At 46.9% G+C, this 14,168-nt stretch overlaps 2 protein-coding genes across 2 annotated transcripts in view; both read left to right on the top strand.

Moving 5' to 3' along the window:
* The first annotated feature begins 1,924 nt into the window (after nucleotides 1–1,924).
* On the top strand, nucleotides 1,925–7,710 carry ALDOB (aldolase, fructose-bisphosphate B). Its single transcript, XM_032770213.2, has 8 exons — nucleotides 1,925–2,082; nucleotides 2,385–2,596; nucleotides 3,143–3,197; nucleotides 4,225–4,385; nucleotides 4,777–4,860; nucleotides 5,493–5,667; nucleotides 6,447–6,646; nucleotides 7,335–7,710. Exons 1-8 carry the CDS (start codon nucleotides 1,971–1,973, stop codon nucleotides 7,428–7,430), a joined length of 1,095 nt encoding a protein of 364 aa, XP_032626104.1. The 5' UTR covers nucleotides 1,925–1,970; the 3' UTR covers nucleotides 7,431–7,710.
* Nucleotides 7,711–13,824: 6,114 nt separating this feature from the next.
* Nucleotides 13,825–14,168, top strand: part of MRPL50 (mitochondrial ribosomal protein L50) — a 1,718-nt gene continuing 1,374 nt past the window's right edge. Inside the window, exon 1 of the mRNA XM_032770214.2 lies at nucleotides 13,825–13,962. Coding sequence (XP_032626105.1) covers nucleotides 13,877–13,962 — 86 coding nt within the window. The 5' untranslated portion in view covers nucleotides 13,825–13,876. The remainder of the gene's footprint in view (nucleotides 13,963–14,168) is intronic.

Below are 14,168 nucleotides of genomic sequence, written 5' to 3'. Positions count from 1 at the left end.
TAATACAAATAATTACAATAACAATCAGAACAGGGACTTTTCTTCTTCTTAAGACCTTTATAAAGGATGGATGACAGATAGATGAGGCCATAACATACATGAGGAAGGACCTGGATCTCAGAGGTATGATCACAGGGCTATACAGTGTAAGCATTACTGTAGAATACCACCATACTTCTCTATAAAGGCATCTAGGAAGTATTTTTTTCTGGGACAGATATACTTCTCATTGTCCACCCAAAGAACAAACCCAAGCTGTCAGGTATGTTCGCCTTCCTTATCGAAATCTTAATAAGATCATACACCAGCCTCAGCAAAAGACAGAATCTGACTCTCACTCAGGTGAAATTTTCAGCTTGTGAATCTCAGCCACAGCCTGATAAAACAGGAATGGATTAAGATCCATTTGCAGTCCAAGATCTTGTATAGAGTAGGATTAATTCATCTCACATTTGATTTGCTTTCCCATGAAACAGTTAACATCTCATGCAGTTCTGAGAGGACCCCCAGGCATACAAATTATAGACACACAGCAGGAAAGAAGGGGTGAGAAAGCATTGAGCCATACAAGCAAATACCTATAAGGCAGGTGAAGGAAGAGGAGGAAGGGTTTGTTAGCAGACAGTGTACCATGTGGGAGATAAGAGAGAACTCTTAGTTATTTAGGAGCAAAGTATCTAATCTGCTTTACAAAGAACTTTGCCAGTCAGCAATTAATGTGTTACTTTGTCCCAGATTTTAATGATTTAACTACAGGCTTGGCAGAATTCTTTTTTTTTTTCCTTCTTCAAATTTTGAGTGATAATATCAACATTTATTTTAAAAGATTATTTTATTTTACTGTATCAATTTACATTTTCAGTTGTGGGAAATTATGAAGGGGATGGGTCAGAATTATTTAATGACTGTAGATGTTGAGATTCAAAAAGTTAAAGCTTTATAGCTGTAACATGAATTGTCAATATCACGTCAAAATATGCAAAATAAGTATCCTTAAATCAAACTCTGAAGCTCTCAAGAAGCATTTTTCTTGCTTTGTCAATCTGTAAATTTTGATTATTATGGCTGGAAATATCTTTTTCTCAGTTTCTGTGTGTCCAGTGAAATTGACATTTACTGATTAATAAAAATCTAATCCTTCCAAGCCTATTTACTGAACTCCCTTTAGGCTCTGAGCATGTCCAGTTATATACATAAATCCACACTGTGCCAGCAATGCCCCTCTGCCATGTACATTGGCCAAACCGGACAGTCTCTAAGCAAAAGAATAAATGGACACAAATCTGACATTAGGAATCATAACATTCAAAACCAGTGGGAGAACACTTCAACCTCTCTAACCACTCAGTGACAGACTTGAAGGTGGCAATTTAGAAACAAAAAAACTTCAAAAACAGACTCCAAAGAGAGACTGCTGAACTCAAATTAATATGCAAATTAGATACAATTAACTTAGGTTTAAACAGAGACTGGGAATGGTTGGGTCATTACACTAATTGAATCTATTTCCCTATGTTAAGTTCTCCTCACACCTTCTATGGGTCATCTCAATCATCACTTCAAAGGGTTTTTTTTCTCCTGCTGACAATAGCTCATCTCAGTTGACTGGACTCTTCCAGTTGGTATGCATACTTCCACCTTTTCACGTTCTCTGTATGTATAAATATCTCCTGTCTGTGTGTTCCATTCTATGCATCCGAAGAAGTGAGCTGTAGCCCACGAAAGCTTATGCTGAAATAAATTTGTTAGTCTCTAAGGTGCCACAAGTACTCCTGTTCTTTTTGCGGATACAGACTAACCTGGCTGCTACTCTGAAACATGTAAGAATATAGAGAACCTCACTCCCATCAGAAGGAGATACATGTGATTGTTGTGTTTGTATCCAATCAATGTGATTTTACAAACACTATCCACAGCATAACTCAGCTTGGAACAATGGGTCTCTATGTGTCTCCTCCAGAATAGCCATCATGACCCACCAGTTTCCTGCGCTGACTCCGGAGCAGAAGAAGGCCCTGTCTGACATAGCTCAGCGGATTGTGGCTCCAGGGAAGGGGATCTTGGCTGCAGATGAGTCTGTGGGTGAGTTGAACAGTTATTGATATTTCTTAGTGTCCTTCAAGCCATTTTGCTTTTGAAATAATTTGAGATACCAGGCAGGAATAAATGAATCCCCAGCTTTCTTCAGGAGCGAGCGGTCCATCAGGGCAGGGTTGGGGTCCATAGACAGAACTATAAGGGCATGGGCTGAGGAAATTAGCCCAGGTCTGCACAGACACAGAAGGCCTAATTCTCAGTTACTCCATCCTTGCAATTATACAAGATAAGTGAAAGGACAATCATACCCAATATCGTGTTCTCTGACCTTTGGCCCCTCTTGCCAGGTACTATGGGGAACAGACTGCAGAGGATCAAGGTGGAGAACACAGAGGAAAATCGCCGCGCCTTCCGAGAGATCCTCTTCTCTTCGGATGCCTCCATCAATCAGAGCATTGGGGGCGTGATCTTTTTCCATGAGACCCTCTATCAGAAGGACAGCAGTGGAAAGCCATTCCCAGAGGTCATCAAAGACAAAGGCATTGTGGTGGGAATAAAGGTGAATATCTCCAAGGGCCTGCTGGCATAATAGCCCCAGAGCCCTTCCCAGTGTGAACTGTGCCCAGGCAGGGATCTCGCTGATAAGCAATGCTCTTTTGTCATTCTGGCACCATTCTCTGCATTACCCCTGCAGCCAATGCTCCACAGCTACAGCCACTGATCCTGACCTGTTTTATTCAGCAAATCCCCCACCCCCTTGAGCTCTTGCTTCACCCTTCCATCCCATTGTCCTCAAGACTCTTGAGTCCATCCTCTCCAGTGACTATCCCCAACTCCTAGAGTTCTTGTGTTGTTCCTGCCAACAATTCTGCTTCCCACTCCCAATGCTCTGTTCATTGTCATGCATTGTTCTCGCCTGTGTTTTCCCCATTCCCCAGCCCTTGTTTTCTGTCTCTTACTCTGCCCACCGAGGTCCTGCACCATTTGTTACAGTGACTCCTGCTGGCAAAGGCTGAGGAGTCTGTACTAGCTCTGGGTTACAGTGGCAGAAATTATACTGATCTGTTAATTGTTAACACATCTTCCTTTCCATGTACTTCTGTAGCTAGATAAAGGAACAGCCCCGCTGGCAGGAACAAATGGAGAAATCACCATTCAAGGTGAGACATTTCCTCTAAGCCATCAAGAATGGGGCTGCATTTCCTGACAAGGAGAGATTTAACTGACTGGAGTAGGGCTTGGCTGTGGTTCTCAAAGTGAAAGCCCTGTGGGGCAGGGAGAAGCAGGTGCACAACACAAGCAGCAGTGGCTGGAAGCATCGTGCTTGCAGAGGGCAGGAGCGACATAGTACCTCCAAAGGCATGGGGGGGGGGGGGGAATGTGCTCATTTGCACACCTTGCTCCACACTTAGACACTTAGGCATAATGCACTTCACCACCACCACAGCCCTCCAGATACCAGCCAGCATGCAGGGAGTGGCCTCCCCTTGCCCAGAAACATCCCTTTTGGCCTGATAAGCACTGCCAGCAGCACCAGTGGCTGCAAGGTAATAAGTAGGCAGAAGGGTAGTAAGCCACAAGAGCTCTTTGTCTTGCTTCAAGGCATAAAGTGATCACCAACTGGGATCAGAAAGGATTTATCCCCTCATCCCCTCCACCAAGTTAACATTATATGGTTGTTCATGTGTATTTTGGGGGGTGGAATTAGATGGGAGTAGTGGTCATTTCCCCCTGAGGTATCAGGTTTTACAGTCAGAATCAGGATATCAGATTTTCTATACTAATCCTCTGACCTTGTGCAGCAGTTCCTGTTTCTTAACATTATGGGTCCTACATTATTACTGTCCCAGAGGCTTTGCTAATCACTGATTATACCCAGGGTTTCCCTAGTTCCATCCTAGCTCTGTCAGTTTAGGGAACCCCATTCCCTGAGGCCCATACTGTGAGCAGCTACTGCATTGGCCATGCACAGAGTGGAGACATTTTGCATGCCCCTTGGGTAGTCTGCACAAGGACCACAGGATAGCAGTCTCCAGGAGAAGGCAGGAGCCACAGGCCACCCCCACCCCCACACTGGCCCTGTATCCCCACCTCCACAGGGTTGCGTAGAGGACACAAAGTTCAGCCCAACCACATAAATCTGGAGGCACTAAATAAGGCATCTTCTTTTCCCTTTAATACTGGCAGGGCTGGATGGACTCGCTGAGCGCTGCGCCCAGTATAAGAAGGATGGTGCTGATTTTGGCAAGTGGCGTGCTGTGCTGAAGATCACAGACACAACTCCCTCCACTCTAGCCATCCAGGAGAATGCCAACACGCTGGCACGCTATGCCAGCATCTGCCAGCAGGTATAAACTCTCAATGTGTGTGTGAAATAGTTCCCTCCCTTCCTGTGATGTGGGAATAAGTTGTGCCCTTTCCTACTCTCTTTTGAAATAATTCCCATGTGTTTGAGAGGAGGCCTCTTTGTCTGTCATGCTGAGAGAGTCTGTTGGTATCTTCTCTTTTCTGGTAGTTCTCTTTGCTTTACTGCCCCTTTCTCAGGCTATCTCTGCTAGGACAGTAGGGTGACCAGACAGCAAGTGTGAAAAATCGGGACTCAGGGCGGGGGTAACAGGAGCCCTATATAAGAAAAAAGACCCCAAAAGCGGGATGTCCCTATAAAATTGGGACATCTGGTCACCTTATAGGGCAGTCTCTTGTCCAGACCTCCAGTGACTTCTGTTTTTCCATTCTTAGCATGGGTTGGTGCCCATTGTAGAACCGGAGGTGCTACCCGATGGAGACCATGACCTCCAGCGCTGTCAGTATGTTACAGAGAAGGTAAGATTCTTACCTACCAGACAAGTCCCATTTTCATCAATCAGCATCATAATAATAATACTTAGCTCTTAAACAGAGTCAAAACACTTTCTTATCTCCATTTTACAGATGGATGGTGGGGTGGGGGAGGGAAGGAGGCACTGAAAGGTTAGGTGAGTTGCCCAAGGTCATACAGTAAGTAAGTGGCAGAGGTGGGAATTGTGCACTAGCCACGAGGCCATCCTGTTTCCCTGCTGAGAAGAGCTCACTCTTCTAAGAGAAGAGGTATCATCCAGGTTTCCAGTGCCATTCCATATTTTGTAACTTTCCCATTCCAGAGTAAGGTAGGTTTGAGGGGCTAAAGCCAAGAATTCCATGACTATGGAGAATGAATTCCTTTATCATCTCTGGGGACAAATACTTCTCCATAGCAGGTTTGGTGGGCTTCTTGGTAAAGTGATGGAAGGGGGGCTGAAGTCCAGCCTGGATAAAACGTGGACAGTGAATTCCACTTTCACCCCAGAAATAGGTTGTCCCCCTCCAGCAGTTTTGGAGGCCTGGGTCACTCTGGTGAATCAGTATGGGAGTGAAGCCCAGCACTGAGCGAACATGAATAAGCATTGAATGATCCTCCTGTTCTCATTGTTTCCCAGGTCCTGGCTGCTGTCTACAAAGCCCTGAATGATCATCATGTCTACTTGGAAGGAACACTACTCAAACCCAATATGGTGACTGCTGGGCATTCCTGCCCCAAGAAGTACACCCCTGAGGAGGTAGCCATGGCAACAGTCACTGCCCTCCATCGCACTGTTCCTGCTGCTGTTCCTGGTAACTCATTCATTACTATCCATTGCTTCTCCATGCATATTCAAGGATCATCCATCCAAGTGCCTCAAACGCTTATTGGGGTCACTTGTAGGACCTATCGTGATCTGAAACCATCAAGTCTCATGTACTGAGGTGCAGTAAGACCTTGGGGGGAGGGGTCAGACCACAATGTCTCCCCTGTTTAGTTTAAAATATATGTCTCCATTTGCTTCCATTTAATGACCTGTTCTGTTCCCAGGGGGCTGGGTTGTGTGGTTGTTGCACTGAAAGATTTTAAGAGAATTTGTTGCATCTCCAGTTATGGACCGAATAGCAGACACCAGTGGTAGATTTGACTGGGCATCATATGCAATCTCACTGAGGACTGATAGGATACAATATCTATGGATATACAGTTGATCTATTTCACTTCAGTCTCTCCTAAATGCCTTCTTTGGGAAAACCGTGATTTGTGATATGTGATTCTTTATGTTCCTGCTGCCTCCACTACAAGATTCTGCTTCATCTCAGGACATCAGAGTGAATCAGTGGTCTCTAAACTTATAACTTCTTTTTTTTTCCTCCCACAAAACACTTTGCAGCCCTCTCTGCAACTTCTGGAACACGATAGGTGATGTTTTGTGAGCAGGAACGTTTTGAAGGAGTTTTCGACATCTTTTTTTTTCCTCCCACAAAACACTTTGCAGCCCTCTCTGCAACTTCTGGAACACGATAGGTGATGTTTTGTGAGCAGGAACGTTTTGAAGGAGTTTTCGACATCTTTTTTTTTCCTCCCACAGGAATCTGCTTCCTGTCTGGAGGCCAAAGTGAAGAAGAAGCTTCTCTCAACCTCAGTGCCATCAACCAGTGCCCTTTGCCCAAACCCTGGAAGCTGACCTTCTCATATGGACGGGCTCTGCAGGCATCAGCACTTGCTGCATGGGTTGGCAAACCTGAGAACAAGAAGGCTACGCAGGAGGCATTTTGCAAACGGGCACAGGTACGGGACCTTCACTTCATCATCATGACTCAGCCGATGCCAGACCCTCCAGTTCTAAGTCCAGGTCTTTAAAAGAACATTCACCCTACTTCAGAGAAACACTGTACAACACATGGTGTGATATATGGGGACATGTTCCCCAAGTTTTAAAGATTCCTGTTGCTTTGCTCCATCCTTGTGTTTCATGTTCATCCAAGGATGACAGCCCCCCTCTGCCCCCCAACAGGTCTAACACAGGAACCTGCAGTGCAAGCTTCCCTTCAAAGCCCCAATAATAGTCCGCAAATCTACTCTGGAGACATCTGTAAGAATAAATGGGTGGTTTATTCTCCTTACCCAATCGATCTTCAGTCTCTTTGCTGAGACTGCTGACTAGGATGCTAATTAAAGGTAATTTCTGTGGCCATTTTTACAATATGGGTAAATTTGTTTGAGATGGTTAGCTCATTGTCTATAGGCCAACATACAGCTATCAGATAGCAATAACTTTTGATCACTAGCATTCTGCCTTAGAAGTATAACAGTCTTTATCTTATGTGCTTCCGAAATTCTCCAATCTCCCTTGTAAACTTTGTTTGGCAATTCACAGAAGCACTCCCTATTTCCTTGTGCTCTTTACTTCTCCATGTTTTTTATTTTACTCTCCTCTGGTAACTAACTGTTTCTCCCTCTATTTTGTTTTTTTCAGATTAATGGGTTAGCATCCAAAGGACAATATATTGTCTCTGGAAAGAGTGATGCAGCTGCGAAACAGTCCCTTTTCACTGCCAGCTACACGTACTAGGGTGTGGGAATACACCACCACCCTGTCCCTCTAGGGGGACCGAAAAAGGAAAAATCCTAATCCCATAAAGGAAACTGGAAATCATGTGGGTTCAAACTATGGGCTCCACTGCACTCTTTAATCGTAAAATGTAGGGAGAAAATCACTTCATCTTATCCAAGAAAATGGTACCTGTTTTACAGACTTAGCCCCTACTGCCATTGATAATTTACCAAATCGCTCTCTTCCCCCTGAGAGGGTTTTTACTTTGTTCCTGAGAAAGATGGGAATGTGGGCATCAATTTTCACCCCATGCCATCAATTTTCTCTGTTTACCAGCAAATAAAGCAACATGCCCCCTCCAAAACCACACTCTGCAGCTGGAGAGAGTACACTGGACTCCTGTATTACATATTCTAGATATTGTTTTCAATCTGTGGGCTGTGAATAAAGCATCCACAACTGTGAAATTATATGCAGCTGATAAATTTTAATTGTGTGTGAAGGTTTAATTCTTTCTCACAAGTGCACATATACACTATACACCTTGGGCTTACTTTCAATTGCTTGTTGCATTTTATGTGCACAAACTAAACCAGACAAAATAATTGCCTGTGAACTGCCCATGAGATCAAAATCAGATATATATATTTTTTTAAAAATGAAATTCTGCATTTCTGATAATGACTTAGGCCGTGATCCTGCAATGTGAGTTCAGAGGGCCTTCAGGTAAAACAGGTTTATTAACAAAAGAAGATAGGATTTTAAGTGAATTCAAGTATGAGAGAGAAACTTAGAAACGGTTATAAGCAAATACAAGTGAAAACACGCATCTACAAGTCTAAGACTTAATCTAGCAAGGCTTTGTTCAAGATCACCTCTCTCACGCACAGTCTTCCAGCAAAATGGCGACTGACCCTTTCCTTGGTAAGGATCTCTCCCCAGGGCCCAAGGTTATTGGTGCCTTTGTTTTCTTAGGTGAAAAAGAGAGATCACTTGGGGTTCTCTGCTCCTTTCTTTTATAGTCTAGTGAACCTATGAAGTGGATTCTTCTGAAGATTATCCCTCAAAGTAAAGATTATTCAAACAGTAAAGGAGGCAATATGGAGTAGGGTGGTGAAGGAGGCATCTTTCTTCCACCTGTGTTTGCAGAAATGTAAATTTGCTTCATCTTCTGTCAATTCCTCTCCCTGCTATCTTGAGGACCCACTTTACTATTGATATGTAAATTGAAGTAAAACACACATTCTTCTGTTTAGGATAGACCTGTTTAACAACCTTTGCCTAGGCAGGGCTGTGTGGTTTTGAATGTGTGTTAATACCATATACAGGGGGATTTCATAACTTTCCATATAATGCTGCTACACACATTTCACCAGGATGTTATTGACCAGCAAGTTATTAGTTTTCAAACGATACCTCACAAGCACATTTTGTACAAAGATTATTACAGTAGCGTGAGGGTGTGACTATGGGGTGCTTTTGGTCACAGTCACCCTATGTAACTCATGGTTGTGTGAAATATAACAGTACCTTTCTTCCCCCAAAATGTTACATTTCTCTGCAAAGTGTTCCCAAGAGTGAGAAACACCTCTGCCACTCAAAAGTGAATGCTGCAACTGTTTTAACTGCTGCTCCTCTGCTAGGCAGCCCAACCAAGAAGGAATGGAGGGCTTAAGTCAGCCCTGGGGTATGTGGTGATGTGTAATGCACTATCCTCATTGCCTGCTGGCTCTATTCTAGGTACCCCAAGTAGGGATTTGTAATCTAATGCATTGCTGAGTCAGTAGGTTGCCCAAAGGGATTTAATGATGTGAGTGAGCACATGCACCACATGTATACCCATGAACCAAAGCATGGCTGATACAACCATCTCAGGCTGGCAGCTATAACAGCACCTCAGTATTGTCACTGTAATCATTCAAAAATTACAAGTCAGACCTCAATAATGAGATAGGGCTAAAAATAATGAGATTTAAAAAATACATGTTGGGTTCTTTTTGAGTCTTTAGGGTGCACTGGGACACATGTTCCAGTTTTTCTCCACACTCATGAGGGCTAGAATCTTACTTTAAAAAACCAAACAAAACCGTGAAAGCTGAGATTCCTACGTAATCATATCTCTGGATCAAGAGCTGGGCTTAATGAAAAACTTTTTTTTTTTTAAATCACAAAACTCATAAATAAATCAGGAGACTTGGTAACACTATTGCCAGCCTCAGAGGTGCACTGGTAGCTCATGGAGATCACAGGTCTCTAGGGGTTGTTTGCCATATGGCTTTACTGGAGTACAATGCTCAGAAATCACTGGGGGTCTTAATGGGCTACAACCTGAACCCCTCACCAGGGATCTCTCCAAACCTTTTATGTTTCCTACATCCAGGACTGGCACCAGGGTTTCTGGCACCCTAGGCACCGGGCCATTTCGCCATCCCGCGCACGGGTCTCACGGCTTCGGTGGAGCTGCTGCAGGCATTCCCGCGGAGGGTCCGCTGGTCCTGACCGTCTGCAGAAATGCCTGTGGCAGGTCCACCGGAGCCTCAAGACCAGCAGACCTCCGCAGGCACGACTGCGGCAGCTCCACCAGAGCCGCCTGCCGCCCCCCTGGCAAAATGCTGCCCCCCCCCACCATAATGCTGGCTCCCTAGGCGACTGTCTAAGTCGCCTAAATGAAAGTGCCGGCCCTGCCTACATCTTCTGGGCCCAAGTGCCAAGCCTCCATCCATACTGCAGCAGTGACCATGCAAGGGTCCTTCCCTGTGATGGAAGCATGTGGACTGTGTGCCATGCGCCATTTTGCACCATAGTGAGAGGAGCAGCCCTCCCAGGTAAATGAGCCATGTCCCTCCCACATTCACCGGGCATTTCAGGTGTGTTCCCACCACCTGCAAAGGGCAGCAGCCAGCACATGGCCCAGTATGTGTGTGTGTAGGCAAGTATGTAGTGCGTGTACATATCCATACATTCACATATAACATGTATTAGTGTGCATATGTAACCCGCACACCTGGGTGAAGGACTGGTTTACCATGGCGCCACTGGCGCCAGGCCCACGCTCCAAAGGGGCCCAGGCCTCACCCCCTCTTCTCCACCCCCTACCCCCTCCTGCAAGGGCAGCAGGCAGAAGCTTGGTCCTGCGGGCTCCTGCTGCAGCAGGGCAGGCTCTGGAGGCAGCCAAGCTACTCCCCCACCTCCTCCCCGAGCGTGCCGTGTTCCCACCCCTTCCCTTCCCAGCACTTCCCCCGCTGCCAAACAGCTGTTTGCCGGCGCGAGGGAGGGGGAGGAGCAGGGCTGCAGTGCCCTCGCTGGTTAGGGGAGGAGGCAGAGGCGGGGTCTTGGGGAAAGGGGTGGAATTGGGGCATACCCCCTCCAGCCCCCTGCCATGAGCCACTCAGGGCAGAGGGCTGGGAGCACCTACACGACCCCAGCCCACACCCCCAGCCCTGACTCCTGCACCCCCCTCACACCTCCCAGCCTCCTGCCCTGACTCCTGAACCCTCCCCCACATCCCCCGCTCTGACTCCTGCACCACTACACACATACCCACCCCCATCCTGAGTGGCCAAATGGGAGTCCTGCACACACACATATTCCCACCTGCAACCCTCGCACCAAACAGGGGCTGTCCCAGGTAAGCACTCCACACCCCATCCTCCTGCCCCAACTCTGAGCCCCTTCCCGCACTCTAACTCCTGACCAGACTCTGCACCCCTGTCAGACATTCTCTGTGCAGACAGCATCACACTTGTCTAGGGCTGTGCAACAATCACATATCCTTATCCCACCACCTAGATACTTAAGAAATGCATAGGGGAAACTGAGGCACACACAGTATTCAGAGAAAACATTAAGAATATTCCCACTTTGTCACACTGGAGGAGGGGCAGCTCAGTGCAGAGAGAGATGAAGAGAATGGGCTAGAACCTGGGAGAAGGTAGGTACCCACTTTATGTGGGCAGGGGTGGGTGGGATCCTGTTTACCCCCTCCCCAGCCCTGCTGTGCTTGCTGTTTACCCCCAGCCCCTTCCTTGGTGCAGGGACCAACCCTAGCTCCCACCCCACTATGCTTTTGCCCCCAGCCCCTGCCTTGCTCCGGTCAGCAGGGACTAATCCTCCCACCAATGCCCCACTGAGCTCATCTTGCCCCTGGCCCCTGCCTCGCTCCAGCTGGGGACCAATCCTTCCCCTCCCCCCACCATGCACCACTGTCAGGGTGGATAAAAATCAATGATTTTTTTAAAAAAAATCAAAAAATCTGATTTTTTTTTGATAAAATGTTTTGAGGAAAAAACCTATCTAAACATAGTTTTAATTAACATACATTATGTCTCATCATGGAATAGGGTTTATAAAGTCTAATTCTATAGTATGAGACAATATATTCATATAATGTTTAAGAAAAGTTTTATAAATGAGTTCCAACAGTTCACGGATTGAGGACCTGATTTTATGGGATTCCACAGGCTTCTGTATAGATTATTTAGGTTAATCTTTCTATCTCAGTCTAGAAGGTACCATCAGAGATGCTTAGTTTTGCAGTTCTCAGATTCTGGATTTGTCTCTCCAGAGCTAACATGTTTGTTAAGAGCAAAAATGTTTTTAAATAAACAAACAAACACATAAATAAATAAAAGGGAGAAATAGACTTCAATGCTATTGTCTCTCTGCAAATTTGTATACACAGTCAATCCCTTACCTCTCTCTAAAAGTGAAAAGTTTCAAAAAGTTCAATGAATAGAAGATTGTTGGGGGTGGAATAGATCTGGACAAGGAGAAGAAGTCTGGAGATAAATGTGAGAAGCAAGGGAACATATGCTTTTTTGTTAAAATATTATGTTTGCCTTTGAAGAAAAAAATCCAGAATACTTAATGTTGTTGTTTTAGTTAAATAAAACAATTTAAACGTCTGTCTGGTGATGTTCTCCTCCTAATACAGCATGGCAAGAAAATCCTCCAAATATTAATGATTAACCTGGAGATAGTTGGAGATAGTTCACATCCTAATGACTTCATAAATATCTGCTTCAACTACCTTTGGTAAATGAAATAACCAAACACTCATTCATTTTCTGATATAGCTGTAAAACTCATCTGAAAAGTTTTCAAAATAAATCACTGTTTAAAAATGTATAGCGTGTACCTTCTAAAAATGAAACCTACATCTATCTCTGAGTTGTGAAGAATATGTATTACGGTTATAACAACCAACAAAAATGCACTTTTACGTAGAAAACCATGATTAAATCGAGTCCTCCTGACTAGAGATTTAAATCATCATTTAAATCAAAGCCACCCTGCCTGCTGTGCTCTTGCCCCGGCCCCTTCATTCCCCGTGGGGGCCTCAAATATGTTTGGTGCCAGGCCCACAAAAAATTAATCCGGCCCTGGATGTGGTGTTGTGTCTCATCTAGCGGCACCAAGACCACTTAGAGAGAGAGAGAAAATGAGTCTGCTCTACAGTCTTAGCTAACAGTCAGTTGGTTTTCAGCTCATGCACTGAGATCCCATGCTTGAGCCCACCTGCCAATGCTCGGAGTCCGTCAGCATTAAATATGTATACACTTATACGTCTACGTGTGCATGTGTGTATGACGTGCAATGGGAATACGAGGATATTTATACGTGTACAGATGTACATAGTTGCAACTTGCTGACTTCCCCTCTTTCCTGTGGGTGCTCAACCCCTCCCTCCCCCTGCCCCCACTTGCCCCTCCATGATTCCCTGCCTCTTCCCCGAAGTCCCCATCCCAACTTCTCCCCCTCCCTGCCAATATTCCAACCCCTTCCCCAAATCCCCAGTCCCGCCTCCTCCTGAGCGTGCCACGGTCCCGCTCCCGCCCAGGTTTGGTAGCGGGTGGGAAATGCTGGGAGGTAGGCGGAGGACTGCGGACGTGGCAAGCTGGGGGGACGGGCAGCCTATGCGGCTGCGTGTATAGGTATTTATACATATATGCACATACACCTGCGTGTGGTTTGCATGTCTCATGTACCCGTGTAGCTGTTTGTGCATACGTGTCTCTGGCACGGGGGTGTAGCTGTGTGTTCTGTACCCAGGCTGTGCCAGGCCCTGCTGGGCTGGGCTGGTGCCTTGCAGCCCCCACGGTGACACGGAGGCACGTGTGGCGGCCCCGGCCCCCTGGGCCACTAGCAGCAGCTCCCCATGGGCACGGAGGAGCCCACATCCCGGTTTCTATGGCAACAAACGCCCCGGCAGCCGCCATGTGGAGATTCTGCCCACGTCATCCGAGCCGCCTCCCGCTCAGCTCCACCCAGTGCACGAGCCGCCGAAGGCCGCAGCGTCTCGCCTCGACGCGAACTACAGCCCCCAGAGCGCTCCGCGGGTTCCGCGCCTCGCCCACGTGACTGAGCCCCCTGACTACACTTCCCATGAGGCAGCGCGTCCGCTCCCGGAAACAATCCTACCTCTCCCGTCGTGCGACGGGCAGACTTTCTGTGTCGTTTCCAAGATGGCTGCCACCTGCGAACTCGTGTGTGCCTGGAGGCGGCTGAGTCTGGGGGTCCCGCCGCGCAGGGCATTGTGGGGCGGCATGAGGTAACCCCGAGGGAGGCTCCGTGGCTGAACTGCTCTCGGCCCCTTCCCCTGCTGAGGCGCCCGGAGGTGGCTTGGGGCTGGGCTGCGGCCTGAGTGCTCCGCCTGCTTCCCGGGGGGCGAGCGTCCGCCGCGCCGCGCCAGCCTCGTTCCAGCCTCCAGCGCCGGCTTCCCCCTTCCCAGCCCCGCCCCCCCGCAGCCTGGGTGCG

Source organism: Chelonoidis abingdonii, chromosome 6 (genome assembly GCF_003597395.2).
Source record: "Chelonoidis abingdonii isolate Lonesome George chromosome 6, CheloAbing_2.0, whole genome shotgun sequence".
Lineage (NCBI taxonomy): Eukaryota > Metazoa > Chordata > Testudines > Testudinidae > Chelonoidis > Chelonoidis abingdonii.
This window is presented reverse-complemented; position numbering and strand designations above follow the sequence as displayed.

Excerpts from the sequence above, each read along its gene's own strand:
- ALDOB (XM_032770213.2), top strand. The coding sequence starts at position 1,971 with ATGACCCACCAGTTTCCTGCGCTGACTCCGGAGCAGAAGAAGGCCCTG. Across the intron at positions 2,083-2,384 it reads GGCTGCAGATGAGTCTGTGG|GTACTATGGGGAACAGACTG; the intron begins GTGAGTTGAACA and ends CCCTCTTGCCAG. Across the intron at positions 4,386-4,776 it reads ATGCCAGCATCTGCCAGCAG|CATGGGTTGGTGCCCATTGT; the intron begins GTATAAACTCTC and ends TTCCATTCTTAG.